General features: G+C 42.1%; 1 protein-coding gene across 3 annotated transcripts in view; it reads left to right on the plus strand.

Moving 5' to 3' along the window:
- The first annotated feature begins 3,066 nt into the window (after nt 1-3,066).
- AFF1 (ALF transcription elongation factor 1) overlaps nt 3,067-20,776 on the plus strand; it is a 199,198-nt gene continuing 181,488 nt past the window's right edge. For 2 of the 3 annotated variants that reach the window (XM_053666356.1, XM_053666357.1), the window contains exons 1-3: nt 3,067-3,291; nt 4,046-4,113; nt 16,084-16,160. In XM_053666356.1, the coding sequence (XP_053522331.1) occupies nt 16,123-16,160 (38 nt within the window). In that variant the 5' untranslated portion in view covers nt 3,067-3,291; nt 4,046-4,113; nt 16,084-16,122. The remainder of the gene's footprint in view (nt 3,292-4,045; nt 4,114-16,083; nt 16,161-20,776) is intronic. The other variant, XM_037132414.2, reaches the window with a different exon arrangement.

Here is a 20,776-nt window from a genome sequence, read left to right on the forward strand (position 1 = left end):
TCTCAAGCATACAATTGTATAATATACCACCTGTATGTTACTTTGTGCGTTTATCACCCAAAGTCAAAAATTTTAAGTAAAATCATGGCTGAAAATTGTCAGGTAACATCCCAGGAGTCCTCACATGAAAAGTCACCATAAAAGTACCATTATTGTGTTAAAAATGGAAACAGTTTTTTTAGTTTTATTTAATTTAAAAAAGAGATCACTGATGTCAGAGACCTGCTTCACCTTAGCAGAAACATAATCAGCAACATGTGTGACTAGGTTGTCACGATGAAGAAAGTGCTAGAATTGCACTGAGTGAGCTAAAAATATAATTTAAGGATTCCTATATGAAGAAGACAGAGGAAAGGGCAGAAGGACAGAGGAATATCTGCATCTCCATTGCATAATTACTTCTGTCTATGCCACAGTTTTTTAAAAAATCACATACAGTGTAATCACTATTTAAAACATCCAGCACATTAACTATTGGTATGATGTGATCTGGAGAAGAGGCAGAAAGCTAATTTAAAAAGTTAGCTTGAAAAAGTCACCAGAATGGCGATCCTGCTTTTTCTTCATTTATTATGAAAAAATTAATTTTGGCTTTGGTTTTTAAATAACTACTGCCTTTCTGGAAATTAATCAATAGACATGTACATTGGAACTGTGAATCTACTGGCTTGTTTCTGCTGGGCACTGGAATCTCATGAACAAGAGCTCTGTCTTTGTCATTGACATGGCCCGTCACCTAGCACATCGTCTGAAGAATATTCATATAAACAGAAAGAACTACTGTCTGAACCAAAGCTACAACAGCTTCAACAAAATATTTTTGCAAAATTACATCATTCCGCTTCAAAAGCAGGAAAATAAAATTACCAAACCTCCACTGTCAACATGATTTACTAAATTGACTATAGTTTGAAGGTACGAGGAGATATTATAGGATGGTGAAACAAAATGCAACAGAAGAAAAAGTTTTAAATGGGAAAGATAAAAAAACCTACAGATTATATAATATTACTATACTTATACATTTTTCACAGTGAAATATATTAGTTATATAACAAAACGCAAATTTTTTAATTTTAATGATTAGGATAGATCTCCTCTATTAGAAAGCTTAAAGAAGTTGTACAAAGACCCATCTGTCACAGGTGACTCCTTCCCCACCCTGCTCAGGGGTGGCCCTCCGAAGCTCTCATAGAGTGACACAAGACTTCATCAGGGACAACTTAATTATTTTAGCTGTTCAGGTAAATCAAATCAGTATCATCATGGGAGCATGAGGAGTAGAGAGAAGAATTGTATTTTGGAAAACTGTTCATGGGAAATTAAGTCAAGTAGCCAAGGGTTTAGTTTGAAAGTACAAACATGTATTTATTAGGTATATGCATGTATTTTCAGTAAAACACTGTTCAGATGGACACTGAAGGAGCCACAAGGGGTAAAGCAACAGTAACATGGATAAATAAATAAATAAATAAATGAGGGAAGGACACAAAGGGCAAAGAGGGGGGTATCTTAATATTAATTTATATTTACATTATATTACATTTAAGTAAGGTAGTTCCCTTCATGCAAATAATTTCACCCATCTTAGAGCATTAAGCCAACAATTATCAACTGGTGTGCCAATAATTTTTAAAAATATTTTATTTATTTTTTAAAGAGGGGGAAGGGAGCAAGAAATAGAGGCAGGGAAACACCATCCACACTAGCCTTGATGGAGAGTCAAGCCAGCGGCCTTGCAGGTGTGCCAGACGGAGTCCAGCCCACCAAGCCACACCAGTCAGGGCCACAGGAATTTTTTTAAAGCATGTAATAGCTGACTATTTTCATGAGCACTCACCTCATTTCCTTTAAATTGTCAAATGTAAAAATGACTGTAACTAATACAATAATAGCCATCTGGTGTGAATGAATCAAAATTATCAATTTTTTTGTCAGATTGGCAAAAATATTTCTTGGTGTGCTGTAGAATTTCTAAAATTGTGCATCTGTTTCTCGGTGTGCCACGGGATGAAAAAGGTTGAGAATCGCTGCTAAGCTTTTGAAATATATCCACCTGGGCCATTTGCTGTAATACTTCTGCATCTCAGGGAGGAAAGTGACAGGATGCTTTTCTTGGTATGTTCGCGGAAGGGATCGTTAATCAGAGTTGTTAGCTCTTCCTTCTTCCTTTGCACTTGTTTGCCAAAGCTCCTACTCCATCAGAATTTTCTGGGATTGGGCTGGTAAAGAGCAAGAATCTGGAGGCTGGATTCTGGGGACTTGGATCCCCCTGCCACTTTGTAGCTTGTGACATTGGGCATACTTATTTTCAGCTGTTTTTTATTTGGGAAATGGCAGCAATAATTTATACGTTATAAGGTTGTTGTGAAGATGAGACAGGCCTGTGTGTGAAAAGCCCTTTCGAAACCGTAGAACGCTCCCCAGATGTTAGTTATTATCTCCTTTAAAGGGCACAGATTCTATTTCAACTGACTAGGAGACTGCGACAAGGCTCCTTGACACTTTCAGTCAGAACTTGACCCTGGGCTTTTTGTGCCGCACACCAGCCCGAAGCAGGGTCACCCACGCTGCAGCTGCCGGGGCTGTCACTGCAGTATTCCACCCCAAGCTGCCGCTCCCCCTCCAGCCTCCCACGGTCTCCCGGGAAGGGCAGGGCGGCAGTGCTCCTCGCCATGCAGGCGGCGCCAGCTAGAGGGCGTGGGCCGGGCGGGCCGGCGCGGCTGGGGGCAGGCGGGGGCGTGGCCTCGCTCTGAGGAGGCGGTGGCTTCACAGCCCAGGCGGGGGCGTGGCCTCGCTCTGAGGAGGCGGTGGGCTTCACAGCCCAGGCGGGGGCGTGGCCTCGCTCTGAGGAGGCGGTGGCTTCACAGCCCAGGCGGGGGCGTGGCCTCGCTCTGAGGAGGCGGTGGCTTCACAGCCCAGGCGGGGGCGTGGCCTCGCTCTGAGGAGGCGGTGGCTTCACAGCCCAGGCGGGGGCGTGGCCTCGCTCTGAGGAGGAGGCGGTGGCTTCACAGCCCAGGCGGGTGCTGCGTTCTGGGGCGAGCAGCGTGTGGGGCGAGCGGCGTGGGGAGCCTGCGAGGAGCGAGACCCCTGTGCACTCGGCCGCCCGGCGCCTGCGGGTGTCGCCAGGACGGCGGCGTTCTCGCCCCTGCGGCTCCGGAGCTGCGTCCCCGGCGAGCCGCTGCCGCGAGCCCCGGGAGCACGCGCTGCCCTGCGCTCTTCGCACCGCGCCCTTCCCACCGCAACAGGTCCAGACGGAGGCGGCGCACGATCGGGACCGAGGGACGCGAGGTACGGAAGGTGAGGGGAGCTCTGCCCCGGGCCAGGGGTCCGTGGGGCTCCGAACCGCCGCCGCGGACGTGTGGGAAGCCCGGGCTCTTCCCCGCCGCGCCGCCAGCCTCCCAGCTGACTCGGGCCGCGGGCCTGCCCACCTCTCCGGTGCGGACCTCCGCGGCGCGGCAGGTATCTCCCAGAAAAGCCCGGGAGGGGACCGAGGGGAGGGCCGTTCTTCCGCCCGCTCCCACCTGCCCGACGCCGACGCGGCCGCAGCGACCGCGGAGCGGGCAGGGGTGCGGGCGTTCCCACCGGGAACGGGTTGCGCGACCGGGAGTCCCCGAAGTTTCTCCGGGCGGGGCGGGCGCCGTGATCTCTCCCACCCCGAGGCCCTCGGTGCCGGGATTGTCACCCCTTCCCTTGTGCCCGGTGGCGACGGTCCCCGCTGACGGCGAGTAAGTGGGACACGCGCCGTCGGTCCGGGTCGGAGCGGGAGGGCGCAAGTTGGAGGCGCCTCGGAGACTTGCCCCTGGGGCAGAGGGCGGCGGCGGGAGGCGGCGGGACGCGTTCGTTTTCTCCCGGTAATTTTCTCCGTCGGTGCTGATCGTCTGCGGCTGCCGTGTGCGAGTCCTCCGACGTTGTGAGCGCTGGGAATTAAAAGACAGAGAAATTGGAGGGTCCTGCGAATCACACTTTCCCTTAATGTAACAGTAAAGAAGCTGCGACAGGCCTTTGAGGGTGTTGGTAATTTCCTACTCGCTTTGCCTTCTAGGAGTTTCCACACTCCCACACCCTAAGGCGGAGGAGCCCAGGCCCACCCTTGGCTTCGGAAAGGTGCAGGTGTGTCTCGAAATTCCTGGAGCCCGGCTGTGGGGGCGGGGGGAGCGGGAGGGGACGAGCCTCGCAGATAGTGTTTTGTTCTGTATTTTAAGGGTGGGGTGGGGGTAATTTTAACCCTGAAGGTGCACTTTGGAGGTGGGAGGCGCGAGGCAGGGAACAAGATCTACCTTCGAGGAGCCAGACGGGTTTTAAACCTTCAAGGCAAAACGGTAAATTAAGGCGAAGACATAGTCAGTGTCCCCTGGAACAGCAGCGAAGTGAGAAGAGCTCAGTAATTGAGGCACAGAAACATCAGGCGCGGGAGCTGCCTGAGAGGGGTGAGGATTTTGCTTGTGAAGGTTATTTCAGAGCAAGGTCTCGCAGGGCTCGTACAAGGTAGGGGGCAGTGGATATCTCTTCCAGACCCCTGTCTCACCAGACTCGGAGTGAGAATAGAAGGCACGCAAAAGAAAAAGACCTTCGGAGCCCAGACTCTAGTTCTACCAAGAGGAATAAGAATACCTAGGCAAGGCCCTGTTTCAATGTTTACTTCCTCTGTCTAATGTATTTCCTTAGCTTGCCTTTCATCTTTAGTGGAAAGGAGACCTTGAGAGGATATTCTGGAAATAAAATCACAGGAGAGTTTAAAATTCTGGTGGTTTGCCTGCTTTAATTTAAAGGTGTCTCTTGCCAGTGTTGGAAAGTATTATATTTAAAGATACATCTTCAGAACAGGAATGCAGAGGACTTCAGGGATAAATGACCCAAGAGAATGAAGGGAGGCTAGGAGACAAAGCAAGAGAATAGGTAACTGGTACTTACAACAAGGAAAAACAACTTGACTTCAACTAATTTTAGGAAAGGGGGAATCAAGAACAGGATTTGAGATAGATTTGGTCGCTTTAAGAAAAAGAAGTGTTGAAAGAGTGGGACACAGGCTTTAAAAAAAGGAGTTTAGATATTGGGGACTTTCCTTTTTCTTTTCTTTTTCTAAATATAACTTACATGGAATATGAGGCTGGGGATGTGAGACTTGCCAGTTTATTACTGTGAACTCTTTCCTTTCCACTTGCAGGAAAAAAGTGAGTTGTTACACATCAGTTAATGCCTTAACTGTGGCAACTGAATTTCTTTAGTGTCTTTGGCATTTGTCTTTGCTTAACTCTTTAACTTTGTACAAATGCAATTTCAGAGAATCATAATGTGTTAAGTTAGGATTCCAGAATCATCCAGGGAGAGAGAATTTATGGTAAGAATAAAACACAGGTGATTTTAAACATTGCTTTCTACCAGATGCATTACATGCATGCATTTTTTTTGCCACCAGAAGTCACTATTTCACTGAGGTTGTATGACAGTAACTAGACTACATCAGACTGGCTGTCTCTCCAGTTTCCTATCTGGTTTAACTGCATTTTGTAATGAATTGGTTGAACTAAAAGTAACTTTTTTATTGACCTCTACACAGCACTGTATATTGCCTTGGGAGTTGAAAAATGATTAAAAACTTGTTTTCAATATGTTTTAAGAAGTCAGTGAAAGAAATTTCATGCTCCATTCTGTAATTTGTGCTATTTCATTTTTTTTTCATTGCAAATTAGTTGACTAAAGTTAGTTGACTATTCCAAATGTGGTGATAGACTTAAACTTCCATTGTTTTAAAGGTAGATCTAATTTACATATAAATGTTTGGATCGTACACAGGAAACAGTATGCCCTGCAGATGTCTCGAAGGAATGGCAACATAACTGGGATGTTTGTCTTAACTGTTAGAGCCCGACACTGAAAACTGTCCTTCAACTTGAATTCTTTTGCTATCTTATCTTAGCTATGTCTGTTGAAGCTAAAAGCCCCCGGTTCCCCTATTTCAGGACTCTAGACCGTTAACTAACTCTTCAGGAGGTTGAGAAAGTGTGTTGGAGAGAGTACAAATCAAGAAACTCCCTTTACCATAGATATACAAAGCTTCGTAAGTAAGTTGTAGTTCCCTCATTAAGTTATAAATCCAACAGTGGTGTCTGTTTCCCAAATGATATTTAATTGGCAGTGGTTTTTTTTTTAGCAGTCTCTTCTCTCTCTTATACACAGTTGTAGCTTATTTAATATTTGTGGAATCGAATCTCAGATTTTATTAAAATAGAGTCCATAACCCCTGTACTCTATTTATTACAATTCTACCCATTGCAAAACTAAGCAGGGAATGTGTACCTCTTTGTAGGTGCCCATCCTTTGTTCCTGGCGGTTGGCACGTGAAACAGTTTGGTCCTAAGGCCATCAGAGTTGCTAAGAGCAGCTTCTGTCTTATCCTTGGGACAGAACCCCTGCACTAGGGTTCTCCAGGGGATGAAAATCAGCTGATTTTCTTAAATTATCTGGCCTATTTTAAACATGACTAAGGATTTTTTGTTAGAGTGACTTGCTCCTATTAAAAGACTGAGATTACTGTGAAAAGTGGAGCCTATCGGAATCAATCACATCATTAATATAACACCTCATATTCATTCCTAATACTTGATAAGTATTGCGCATCCTCTGTGTGCCAGACAGTACTCTAAGCATAGGAAGAACTGTGGGAACTCCATGATCAAGAAAGAGAAAGAGCCCATGCAGGTGGAGTTTATATTCATGTAGCAGGAAAGCTGTTTACCAGCAGCTTTCACATGAAATATCATTTAAGCCTCAGTGCAACTCTGAAGTTGGAGTTCATTTTCCATTTGAACATCAGGAAATTGAGTTGAAGAAGTGACTTGACTCTGTGACTCAAAGCTTGGTGCCCTTTCTACTATGGTACACTGCGTTGGCTGTGTTGATGTGTGGTTTCCTGTTTTTCAAGAATTACAGCTTGACTCTAAAATATAAATAATTGTTTCCCCTTAGCTAAGTAATTCTTTCAGATCATTATAGGAATGAAAAGCAGGTATTTTCATTTAGCATTCTGGACATATATTTGGGACTTCAAAGAAAAATGTTATGCAGACCTATTAAACAGATACGACATTTATTTGTATCAGATAAAGATCCTTACCTTCCTAAAAGTAAAATGCAAGAGTTTGTAAACCATCTCCTTTAGTGCTTGAAATATGTTACATGGTTATGAAGAGTCAGTTCACAGTCCTGTATAAATCAGTATGTAACCATACCATTTCCTTCAGTCTTCTAGAGTCAGTGAATATATACAGTGTAGTAGTGGTTCTCAAACTTATAGTAAGCATCAGAATCTTCTGGAAGGCTTGTTAAAACACAGATGTATCTCTACTGCTCTCCCCCAAGTTCCTGATTCACCAGGTCTGGGGGAATGCCCAGGAATTTGTATTTGTAATATATTTGCAGGTAATGCTGATGCTGTTCTTTCTGGAACTACACTTTGAGAACTACTGTTAGTGTGGCAGAGAATTTAGAAGTGTGGTTTCTGAGCCAGACAGCTTGGGCTTGAGTCTTGGATATGTCACCTACTAGCAGTCAGACCTTCAACAAATTACTTGACTTCTTGTTAAGGACTCTGAAGGCTCTGAAATTTTACCCTACCATCAAGCTAACAAAGTTAACCTGCCAAGTTTCATGGATTCCTGGGAATGACTTTATTACTAATTCATAATAGCTGTAGCCAGAGTGTCAACATTTTCTTACACTGGTTCCCTAACTCCCAGTTTCCAAAGGGAGAATTGGAGAGAGCCAAGTGACACCTGCAAACATAGTGGGTTGCATTGTAGGAGAGGAATCCTGAGTTTAGGGACCCCTAATCTTTTATAATGGGTAGTAAGCATGCCTACCCTTTGCTCCAGAAGGACCTGTTATCTTTTTTTAATATATTTTTTAATTTTATTGATTATGCCATTATATTTGCTCTATTCCCCCCTTCATTCCCCTCTACACCCCTCCCCCACCATTCCCCCCCTTTAGTTCATGAACACCTGTCTCAAGTTCTTTAGATTCTATATTTCCCCTACTATTCTTACCCTCCCTCCTATTTTCTATCTACTGTCTATGCTACTTATTTTCTGTGCCTTCTCCCCCCTTCTCCTCCTCCCACTCCCCTGTTGCTAACCCTCCATGTGATTTTCATTTCTATGGTTCACTCCTGATCTAGTTGTCCTCTTAATTTGCTTTCGTTTTAGGTGTGGTTGTTAATAACTGTGAGTTTGCTGTCCTTTCACTGTTCATCTTTTTTATCTTCTTTTTCTTAGCTAAGTCCCTTTAACATTTCATATAATAAGGGCTTGGTGATGATGAACTCCTTGAATTTGATCTTATCTGAGAAGCACTTTATCTGTCCTTCCATTCTAAATGAAAGCTTTGCTGGATAGAGCAATTTTGGATGTAGGTCTTTGGATTTCATGACCTGGAATATTTCTTTCCAGCCCCCTCTTGTGTGTAAGGTCTCTTCTGAGACATCTGCTGACAGTCTGATGGGAACTCCTTGGTAGGTGACTGTCCCCTTATCTCTTGCTGCTTCTAGGATTTTCTCCTTCATTTTAATCTTGGCTAATATAATGATGATGTGCCTTGGTGTGTTCCTTCTTGGGTCCAACTTCTTTGTGACTCTCTGAGCTTCCTGGATTTCCTGGAAGTCTATTTCCTTTGCCAGATTGGGGAAGTTCTCTTTTATTATTTGTTCAAATAAGGTTTCCACTCATGACTGTTCCTCTTCCCCTTCTGGTACTCCTATAATTTGGATGTTGGAGCGTTTGAAGATGTCCTGGAGGTTCCTAAGCCTCTCCTCCTTTTTTTGAATTCTTGTTTCTTCATCCTTTTCTGTTTGGTCATTTTTTTCTTCCTTCTGGTCCACTCCATTGATTTGAGTCCCAGTTTCCTTTCCATTACTATTGGTTTCCTGTGCATTTCCCTTCATTTCAATTAGTTTAGCCTTCATATGTTCCTCTAATTTGTGACTAAAATCAACCAGTTCTGTGAGCATCCTGATCACCAGTGTTTTGAACTGTGCATCTGCAAGTTTGGCTCTTTCTTCATTGCTTAGATTTATAGGCTCTGGGGCTCTGAGTTGTTCTCGAGTCATGTTTTGATCTGTTTGTGCCAGTTTAGCTGAGCGGTTTGTTGTTTTCGGGCTCCATATCGTTTGATTTTCTGTGGTTTGGTTGCGTTTATTTTTGTTAAAACTTTGTTGTTTTTAGATTTGGTTGTGCGAGGAAGCAAAGTGTTTTTACCTATGCCTCCATCTTGGCGGAAGTCTCTAGGACATGTTATCTTGATGACAGTGGACAGTGAACATGTTGTCCTTTGCTCTGGAAAAAGACACTCTATATTCCAAGGGTGTTCTCTGTACAAACATCGTTAAAGATTGTCTGGAACAATGGCATTTGGCATCTCTGCTTGTACAATGTACAGACCTGCCACAGACCCAAGGAGGACTGACTCTCATTATACAGTGGGGTTAACAATGTAGTAGTATCTCCCTTATTGGGTAGTTGGGTAACCTAGAGTTACTAAGATTTGGCAAGTATTTGGCGCAGAGTGTAAGTGTTTCCTATTTTTACTCCTAAAGGGGAAAAAATGTGTTTTTTAAATGGTAACCATTGTCTTATAGGATGAAATAATTGATTTACCAAGTCTCCCAAACTTTGAGGGAGAGTTTGTCCCAAGAAACATCTTTAAGGGATCTGAATTCTGAGATGGGGCTAATGCATTGCATGACATTTTATCAGCCCATGGGGAATGAGGCAGCAACACTTAGATACTAATATTCATGTGCTCTCCCATGTTTCTCTGCCTCTTTATGGTTATATGGAATTACATGACTAATTCTGTCCATGGGGCCATCTGTGGGAGTGATGTGTATTTCTGGGCTGAGGCATATAAGTGGCTCTTAAGAGGACGCCCTCCTCCAACTGTCTCTTGTAACAGTAAACCCTGAAGCCACACTTTTCGAGATGATGGACCTTCCAACAGCTTGGGTTTCTCAACATGGAGAAAAACTCCTTACTCTCTTCTCTATCACAACACACCAATATGCAATGGATCTAAAGACTGAGCATGAGCCCTGACTGGTGTGGCTTAGTGGGTTGGGCATTGTCCCACACACCAAAAGGTCGCTGGTTAGATTCTCGATCAGGGCATGTGCCTGGGTTGTGGGTCAGATACCCAGTTGGGGACATGCAAGAGGCAACTGATTGATGTTTCTTTCCCACTAAAAATAAATAAATTCTTAAAAGAATATGTTTAAAAAAAGAATGAGCATGAAACAATTCTTTGTTCTATGAAGCCACTGAAGTTTTGGCATTACTTTACAACTAAAGCATAACCTAGACTATCCCAGCTGTATTCCAGTGCCTATAGTAAATGCCTATTATGAGAAAGTTGACAGCCAATTATTTTAAAATATAGTCTCTGGGTATATATGTGTAAAGCTGGACATGGAGCTTGCATTCCATTGAAGAAATATAAGCAGTTAACATCTATCTATCTACTTAGCATAAGTTAATTTCAGAGAAAGTTCAGTACTATGGAAAGATGGGTGGCCAACACCACTATTTAGGAAAATGCCATTCCCATTTTGTCGTTGGTGTTGTTGCTAAGAGAACCTTAGTTGTGTTTGGGACTACATTGTGCCCAGCCTCAGGTGACAGATTGTGTTTGTTCTCAGCCAGCAGTGACAGTTTGTACCCTGATCTATCTGTCTTCCCTGCAGCTCGAGGCCATGTGACCTCATTGTAGTTTTTTGGTAGGCAAAGTTTGGGGAAAAGATTTTTCTTTTCTGATTAAAGGAGGTACAGCCACAACATCCGCTCATTTCCTTCCTGTCTGGGATGTAGATCAGATGTTGGGTTAGGTCAGCAACCTTTTTGTACCATGAGGTGACAGGCATAAAGACAACATGCTGAGTATGGCAAAGCAGAAGGAGACCCAGTTTCTGATGGCCTCCTTCTGATGAACAGCTAAAGCTATACTAGTAGCTACTGTCTTCTGGACTTAACCAATTCTCCTTTGGTATAGGAGAAATACCAAATTTTTTGGACCATAAGACACACCTAGGTTTTAGAAGAGGAAAATAGGAAAAAAATTTTGAAGCAAAAAATGTGGTGAAGTATTTAATGACATAAATAACATAGGCCGCTGCACCCTCCACAGAGTCAGGTATGCTACATTCGGACTGTAAGACACACCTCCCTTTCCTCCAAAATTTGGGGACTAAGTGCATCTTATGGTCCAGAAACTACGGTAATAAACCTGTTAATTAAGCCATTGTTACCTGCATTGAGGTACAGTCCTAACCCACATAGACTATAATGGAAATAGGAGATGGGTTGGAGGGTGTGGGTGAGGGTGCGGGTGAGGGTGCGCCTGTGCTGTTAGCTGTTGTTATCAGGGAGCGCATCAGTGAGCTGAGACCCGCGTGGTGAGAGGGAGCGAACAGATGCGGGGTGTGTATTTGGGTTTGGGGTTGTGCCAGAGCCTCCTTGAACAAATATTTGAAGTGGAGAAGAGATAGTTGAGGCCATTACATTCCATTATGGATTTCTAAGCTTGTGAGCTCCTTGGGGCATTGGAGAGCTAAAGGAATTGTGGGTGATCTGGTCAGTTTGGAGCCCCTGGAGAATTCAGATGAAAACAGTGTGACCCATGACTCACCTATGACACATTGTCTGTTACCAAGAGACTGTTATTCCTGGCGGGTATGTGTGGGGAAGGGGAAGGGAAGTAAATCTGACCAGGGACTACTGACAAGCCCACCAGTAACTGGCCACCAGACAGTTATTGTCTTCATATTTTCCTTTGGAAACTGGTTCACAGTCTTGTGGCCTTGAGACCTGCCTAGCTGCTTGTCCAGTTGAAAAGCCTCTCTAATGTGTGAATTCTCCAGAGCATGTGCTTCGGTTGGCAGAAAAATAACCAGAACAACTACTGCCATTTATCGAGAGCTGACCATGAACTGGGCATTATGCTAAAAATATTACAAACATTTTATTTAACCCTGCAGCAACCCCATGAATCCCCATATTGCTGGTGAGAAAGCTGAGACCTTAGAGAAGAACAGTCTTTTCTTGAGGTCACGGAGCTGGCAGGTGTTAAAGCAGGCCTTTATCTGACACATCATAAAATAAGACTCCTGAGAGGAGGTGCCCTGGAATGTGCTAGCTTCAGGAGGCACTTAATGACCTAGAACAGAATATTTGAAAATATCCTGAGTCATATTTTGCATTTTTTATTCCCCCTTTTCTTCCCTTGTAATTATATGGGTGTGTGATGTATCTATAACACATTTTTTTTTTTTTACTTGAACTGTTTACCTGCTATTTGGGGGAGAAAAATAGTTTGATATACAGAATATTTTTATTTCTGGGTTAATCTGCATTTCAAGAGACTGGAAGGACCACTGAAGGGCCACTTAAATAGACCTGGTGAGGTACATTTGTAAATGAAACGTAGTCTGCTTCACTTACATAAAATTTAATGTAGACACTGCTGACTTAAGTAACAGAGTTGCTATGTGCTCATTCCTATGATGTGTCAGTATGCTAGGCATTTTCGCTAGGTTATGTAATTCTCTTCTCAGTAACTCTGTAAAACAGGCTATTTTCTATGGCACAGAGGGAGCACTGGGCCTGGTAGGGCCTCATTTGCCCGAAGTGAGCACCAGTCACACTGCAGCCTGGTCTCTGTCTACTGTCCAGCACTGTCCTCTTTTAAATAAAAGCCACGTTAGTGTCTTCACTGCTTTTTTTAAAAAAATTGGGAGGATTTTGAACCTCCACCATTTATTATTCCATTTTTTAAATAATTTAGTGAAAGTAATACAAAAATGTGTGAAAACTTCAGGAAGACCCAGTTTCAGTATTTATAGACCAGTACATTTCCCCCCAATCCCCATATTTAGAGAAAAAATGTTTACACAGATAATAAAGCCTTCATTATATAAAGAATAAAAGGTGCACTTTTTCAGAAAAGGTACTACTAGCAAGCATAAGGGCATGCATGTTTATGTGTGTGCACTAGTGTTATGCGTTAACATAAACATCAAGCACTTTCTTTTTAAACGAAGTGGCTCACATTGTGCTCCCTCCGCCCCCCCCCACACACATATTATGCATTTTGTTCAGCTTTTTGTTTGGATAAACCTCATCTTTTGATGTTACATTGCATGTTGTGATGTATCCAGTGGATTTAGCCATTTCCGTGTTGGTATGTATTACATTGTTATGTTTTCTTCTTACCTAAACAGTATTTTATTGCGCTTGCCTCTTGGTAGACTTCCGACTACATTTTTAAGAAAGACACTTGGAAGGAGAATTGCTAAACTGAGATATATACAAGTTTTCTTTCTTAGTGGTGGTTGGATAATACTTTCCTGGCCACAGTAGGCATCCACTCCAACCTGACCTTGTATCTGAGTTGCACAGCTCCTCCATGAAGCTGAGCTGCACATACACCACCACCTACACCGCCTTTCATGGGCTGAATTGAGTCTTTCTGTGAGACTTACCTGAGATAGTCAGTAATCTAGTGATTCAGCCTCCTTGCTCCATGCCTCCCAGTAAAATTGTGAATTTCAGTTGCACAGACAAGTCCCTACTATGGCCAAGGGCCAGATCTCTCAGAATATGTCTCTTTCATGTTGTTCTGCACCCACTGTCCAACAGGGGTTTGGCTGAATCCTTTAGAGCACTTTTAGCTTCATAGCAAATTTGAGCTGAAGGCACAGAGATGTCCCATTGAGTTCCTGACCCCGGCACATGCACAGCTTCCCCCATAATCAGCATCTTCCACCAGAGTGCTACAATTGATGAGTCTGCATTGACACATCCTTATTACCAGAACTCTGGACCATTTTTTCACTATAGATTATGGCTTGCTCCTCACTTCTAAGTCTTCCTGCAACTGTTACATTCTTGGACCACTTTATATAAATTGCAATGCCTTACCTCATTTCCTCTCTGGCACTGTATACTTTGTTTTTTTTCTATAGCACCTTTTATTTTTAAAAAGATTTTATTTATTTTAAAATCAATAAAGAGAGGAAGGAAGGAGGGAGGGAGAAAGAGAGGGAAAGGAATATCAATGTGTGGTTGCCTCTTGCATGCCCCCTTCTGGGGACCTGGCCTGCAACCCAGGCATGTGCCCTAGACTGGGAATTGAACCAGCAACCCTTTGATTCATAGGTGCCACTCATTCCACTGAGCCACACCAACTGGGGTTCTGTAGCACCTTTTAGTATTTAACATCTACATACTGTGTTTTGTTTGTCACCTCCTGTAGTTTGGAGGCTAAACTAAGATGGTGGCAAGTTTCCTTCGCTCTCTTGTTTTCAGTACCTGGCTCAAGAGTAGCTGCTCGGGAAATACTTGTTGGCTCAGTGAGTAAATGAATAAACATTTACTAAGGACCACTGTTTCAAATTGGCATTCCTTAGCATCCCAAACTGTCCTTTCACTCTCTGCTAACAAGCCCCAGGGGTGAATGTTGCTGGGCTGCAAGCAAGTGGGGCATTATTACAAGGGAGGGCTTGCATGGGGGACTGCTATCACAGGCTCTTCAAAAGCCCTCCCAGCATTAGGAAGGTCAATGCCAAAACGAATAACAATTTTATCCATTACTTGCTGTGCACCAGCCCTGCATGCCAGGAGAAAGTGAGAGGGCAGAAAAGGGGGCAGGTGGGGAAAATGGGTTAGAAGGGAAAGAGAAAATGATGGGAGGGAAGGGAGGAGGAAAGGAAAGATAGGAAAAGAGAGAGGGAGAAAGAAGTAAAAGTGTGTTTGAGAGAGGGAAAATGAGAGGGGATAAGACTACTGGGGAAGTCAGATTTGAGTTGGAGAATTTAGGAAACTTGCCTAGGGCCACTTTGGCAGTTGGAGGAGTGACCAACCTCCATCGAGGGATTTCCCAGTGTGAATTTAATTAGAACATTTGCAGCATCCATGTTACCTTTTGGGGGAGTGGGGAGGAGAGCGGAGCGACAAATGATATCTACTCATATGGAAACATGGTAGCTTTCAAGTCAGCAGTTTTCATTTCATGGAGGGCGAGATAAAAGACCTTATCAGGAGACAGAGTGGAGCTGAAGGACTGTGTCTAGTGTTTCAACCTCAACCAAAAGTATAACACCTTAAACATAGCAGGCAGCTAAAATTGTTACAAGTTTCATGCAGTTTCCATTTGTATCAAATAGTTTGTTAAATCTGTATAAGGTAATTTAGTAACATATCCTTTGCCTTGAGGATGTTTGAAATAATAGTAACTATTTAAAGCAAATTTGGATAAGTGCAGTAAGTTTCGGAACACGCACAAGAAAGGGAAAAGGAAACAGCTGTTGATGGTGTTAACTATAGACAGAGAGGTTGTTTCTGGAGATACACAAGATAGTAGGAAGGCCATCTGCCCAGGTTGGACTTAAAAATAAAGAAATCAGTCCTGTTAGGAGAAAATGCTCCAGAATTGCCTTGGGGATTAATTAAGCACCTTTTATGGGTGGATGTAAAATCTTAACATTGGATTTTACTGGGGTCCACTTTGTCATTTTATTAAGTGTTGAACTCTTATGTAAAGATCAGTTGTTGATTGCTTTTTTCTTGACTACTTCTTTACCTTTCTTCCTCATTCTGGTGAGGATGCTGACGCAACCTATTGGGCAAATTACTTAAAACTGAGTTTTAGCATTTCTTAACTCTAAAATGGGGCATTTGTATCGACCTTGCAAGTTTATTATAATGTTTACATGAAATGTCATTTTAAAAACAGTTTAACACCATGATCGACACATTAGACACCGGGGAAATATTATTTTCTTTACTGCTTCTCATGATAAACTTCTGGACAGTTTTTCTTGCTAAAATGGCTTTGAGTAGCAGCCTCAAAATTAGAAGTGCATTTCACCTTTGATATATGCTAGCTGATATATTCATGCAACTTGGGAGTTGGTAAAGGACTGTTCTCTAATTCAAATGAGAACTTTGAATTTTGTCCCCAGGAAGATTTCTTACAGGTCAGATGTACCTATGAGTTTACTTATGGACTGATATTCATAAGCTCTTTCTCTTTCAGATGAATAGATTTGTCACTTTCCACTGACTGGTGGCAGCAATGGCCTTTACTGAAAGAGTCAACAGCAGCAGCAACAGGTAATTAAAATCTGTGATTCAAAGATAAGATATTTAAATTTATAATCTATTTTTGAAGGAATAAATTTGCTCCTTTTTATTTTTGCAACTTCCGAACTCTCTGGTGCATAAAAATGTGTGAAAATCTTAGTTTTCTCTACATGAAGTCAAACCTCTTAGACTAACTACATGCTTACTTCAAATCTGGTACAACTCATTTCTTTACCATGTCGACATTACATTAAATCAACATCCTAATTTAGTGTTCAAGATATCGGTCCATATAGCGCTGCTTCGGGAAATGTGCACGTGTTCATCATGTGTTAAAACAAATTCAGTGATGAAATTAATCTTATCATAAGAGCCTCGAAGGAGGAAATTCTCTCGTCATTGTGTTTTCTGACTTTCACATTTTACTGCCCAACTTCGCACATGCAGTTAACTGCTTTCTTGCTTATACTATATGACCAGTGTTGATTTGGGGGGGTGCATATTCACTTTCTGAAGCAGTTATTAAGAATAATTCACTTTATAGCCAGGAAGAATTCTTAATAACATTGATCAGGTTTTTAAAATGCTACTAGATACCCCAAAACATATTAAGCATGAGACATGTAGACTCAAACTTAATATTTACTGAGTTAGTAACAGATGATGGCGCCTGTCCATCCTGGGTGTTTTCCTCATTCCTCCCTCCCTCTGTTTATTTAAGAAACTCTTTATTCCGGGTCACTCTGGTACTGTTGTTACATGTGGTGCATTCTCTTCCCCCCCAGAAGAAGGCATGTGACCCAGGCTGCAGCCGTCCACGTTCTATTAGCGCCTGGGGGGAGACTGTTGTCATGTGTCTTTGGGCTTGTCCGTCATGTCAGGTTGCACATGCACTTTATATTTTTATGTAGTTAAATGTCTTGTCTTTTATGCATTCTGGTTTTGATTGTGCTTGAGTATTTCCTACTGCAAGACTGAAAATAATGTCACATGTTCTCCGTGGTGCTTGAATTGTTTCAATTTTTTTTTTTTTTGCATTTAAATCAGAATTTGTAAGCTGGTGGCTTATGGGATAGATCTGGCCAACAGATGGGCTTTTGTTCAACTCCTCACAGTGTTCTAAAGAGGTATATATGCCCATGTTTTTTACATACTAGACTTCTATCTTCTCTTGAGAAATTTAAGGTTTAACATCGGTCATGCATTGCCATATAGAAGCACTCGCAATTGAAGAGCTATTGCTCTTTTAGACAAAGCATGAGCTTTCTAATTCAGAACTTTCCAAGTGGTATATCATCATTATTTTTCAGCTGTGCTAAGATGTTGATTTTCCCCCTCAGCCTACAGGTCAACCAGAATTCCCACCTGATTTCCTCCTGCAGACATCTGTCAGGTGTCAGCTTGCCCCAGAGATATTTTGTATATATTGTTAAAAAAAGTTTGGAAAGCACGGATGTTTTCTGGTTCACTACAATTCCTAGACAGCTCGATTCATGCATTTAGTTAGCTGCTTGGGCCTCTTAACTTGCCTGGTATTTTGACCCACCTGTAATTAATTTTAGTGTGAAGTATGTGTTGCAAATTTCCATATTAATTTCCATATTAAGAAAATGAAAAAACCCAAGGAATGTTAGGAAAACATCTTTTAAATGCAAATGGCTAGCCCATTGATTTGGACACAATTTATTAAATCATCTGTCTTTTTTTCCACTTATTCGAGTGCCATATCTAAATCCTGTCATATTGTCGAGTCTATCGCTGGACTGTAGTTCCATTGATTGTTTCTCTGGCAATGGTGCCATACTATTTTATAGATCCCAATATTCAGGTAGATTCTTTGACAGTACTTTTCATTTTTAGGATTTTCATAGCTAGTTATACCTGATTACATTTTCTTGCATTCTCTGAAGTCATTATTTTTTAGGAAAATTATTGTTGGCATTCTGATGAGGGTCCCTTTGAATTAATCAATTAGGGAGTGTTGAATTCTATAGAATACTAAATATGGGCCTTCCTACAAAAGAATCTAAATTTCAGATCAGTGATAAGTATAGGGAATGAAGACGTTTTAAATTTCAGTTGTAAGGTTTTTGTGGAGATCAAATTTTTCAGAAATTTCTAGTAGTTGACATTGCATCCAATATAATTTCTGGTAGACTCAAGTTAGTATTATAAAAAAACACACACACACAAACAAAAATAGGGAAAAACAGTATTATCTGTAGTGGGATTAAAAAGATATTTTGTATTTTCATGTTTTCTATTGTTGCTAATTAAATAGGTGACTGCTCTTTGTAGTAACATTCTAGCAGTTACAGAACTGCTTTTATTATTTGTTACATTTATCTTTCTAGTTCCTCCTCTTCCTGTGAGCTGCTTCTAACTTTATTACCAGTATAAGTGATAAGCTAGGGGGAATCCTAAATAGAGCTGTTTTTAATTTTTTTTTACAGATTTTTATTTATTTATTCATTCTTAGATAGAGGGGAAGTGAGGAAGAAAGAGAGGGAGAGAAACATTAATGTGTGAGAGAAACATCCATCTGTTGCCTCTCTCAGGCCCCAAACTGGGCTCCTGGCCCGCAACCCAGGCGTGTGCCCTGACTGGGGATCCAACTGGCGATCTTTTGGTTTGCAGGCCTGCACTCAATCCGCTGAGTCACACTAGCCAGGGCTGTAGCTCTGTTTTCAATATATAGCAACAGCTCACTTGTTTGAATGCTTAATCATGATAGGCTTTAATCTTTTAGTAGTTCAGAAGAAAACATCAAATTTATGTGGCACTGTTCCTGGACTGGCACATATTTGAAAGGAAACAGATGTCTATTGAAGGTGCAGCGCTAATCACTCAAACTAAATAGAAGTCTGAGTGTGAACCCCTACTTTGTTCAAGGCTATCAGAAGTCACAAGCATGGACAGAATATGAATGCAATGTGTAAAGACAGTGTTTGTTTTAGTTCTTATAAATAATAGGCTTATTCTGTGATTTCCAGATCCCTGCACCTTCCTTCCATTCCCCTTTCTTTTTGTTCTTTCTAAAAATTGTTTTGGGGAGTATAACAAACTGTACAGGACAGACATGTTAGTACAGTTCAGTGCATTTTCACAAAGGGAACACACTGTGTAACTGATCAGGTGCCGCCACCATCTCCCCAGAGCCCTGCCCCCCCTCACCCCCACCTTCCTCACAGTCTGGCACTGTGCTGACTTGGAAAACCATGGATTTGTTTTGCTTGTTTTTGAATTTAATTAACCTTACTCATACGCTATACTAGGTTTTCTATTCAGTTTTGATGTTTTTATGTTTATTTTAATAAATTTAAATGGTTTTAATATTTTAAAATATAATAAAAATGTGTTCTGTGTTAACATACTATATCAACATGTTATCATCAATTTTAAATTTTTATTTATTTTATTTTATTTTTTTTTTAAATCTTTACTGGAGCAAGGGAGAAAGGCGGGTGCCAGGGGAGGGAGAAAGAGGGAGGTCAGTGTGAGAGAGAAACATCGATTGATTGCCTCCCATACACTCCCTGACCAGGACTGAAGCCACAGCCTAGGTATGTTCCTGACTGGGGACTGAACCCGCAACCCAGCCATTATGGGGCAACACTGCAACCAACTGAGCAACCCGGCCAGGGCTAAATTTTTAAACTTTTTTTTTTTCCAGCAACTTTCATAGTCTAATATGATAATATAATTATTCCCACTCTTTCACTTTCTCTTTTGCCTGACAACTATTAGCTCTGCTTTTTGTTTTAAATTGTCCAGGTTGACAGCACATTTTATAGTTATCTGGGCCCTTGAAAGCTTTGTCTTAAAATTGACAATAAACATTGAAAACCCAATTGGTATCATTTACATCATTTTGAAGTGGAAGCAAACTAATACTTAGGGCATCATTTCTTCTCTGTAGTTCAAAGTCTACCCAAGTACCTGCTTGAGAGAGAAGGTTCATGTTGTTTAGGACAAATGAACTCTTACCTTCTGCTGAGTAAATTGTTTAAATTAATGCCACATTTTAAATCATTTTATCTTTGAAAGATGCCTTTGTTTCTCCTGGAGTTTTCTGTTTTTGTTGTTGTCGAATGATTTTTAAATGAAATATTTTCAAATATTCCATTTTCTAATATTTGAAGTATTTTCAACTGTTTCAGTTTCCCAGCCTGTGTTCCTAACTGGCCAGGCCACCCCTGCACCTCTGTGGCCTCGCCGTGTGAAGTCACGAGGGCCAGCACCACAGCCCCCAGACCCACACAGCCCCCAGGGCCTCTTCAGTGACGCCAGAGAGCTCTCTAGCTAAAAGTTGGTGCCGCATCTGTCGGCAGTGTTGACAGTCTCATCAAAAGTGGCATTTCCACTGTGCTTAACATTTTGTGGCTTCCTTCTGTCTCTTGGTGTTGGTTTGAGGGCTCTGATGATCAGGGCAGCCACAGAAGGCACTGCCTCCGTCTGGGCCTGTCTGTTCTGGATGGTCAGTATCACTGCCATCCTCAGACCCTTCCAGTGACTGGTTGCTCTGTCAATGCCATCACCAACCAGGGGGTCACACTTGGGGGCCAGGGCAGACATGGTACCTACTTTCCCACTGGTGTGCTTCGGGTGCACAGCTTTGATCTCGCTGGGGTCTTAGGTCAGTGGCA

Source organism: Artibeus jamaicensis, unplaced genomic scaffold (genome assembly GCF_021234435.1).
Source record: "Artibeus jamaicensis isolate MK-2021 breed Jamaican fruit bat unplaced genomic scaffold, CSHL_Jam_final contig_452, whole genome shotgun sequence".
Taxonomy (NCBI): Eukaryota; Metazoa; Chordata; class Mammalia; order Chiroptera; family Phyllostomidae; genus Artibeus; species Artibeus jamaicensis.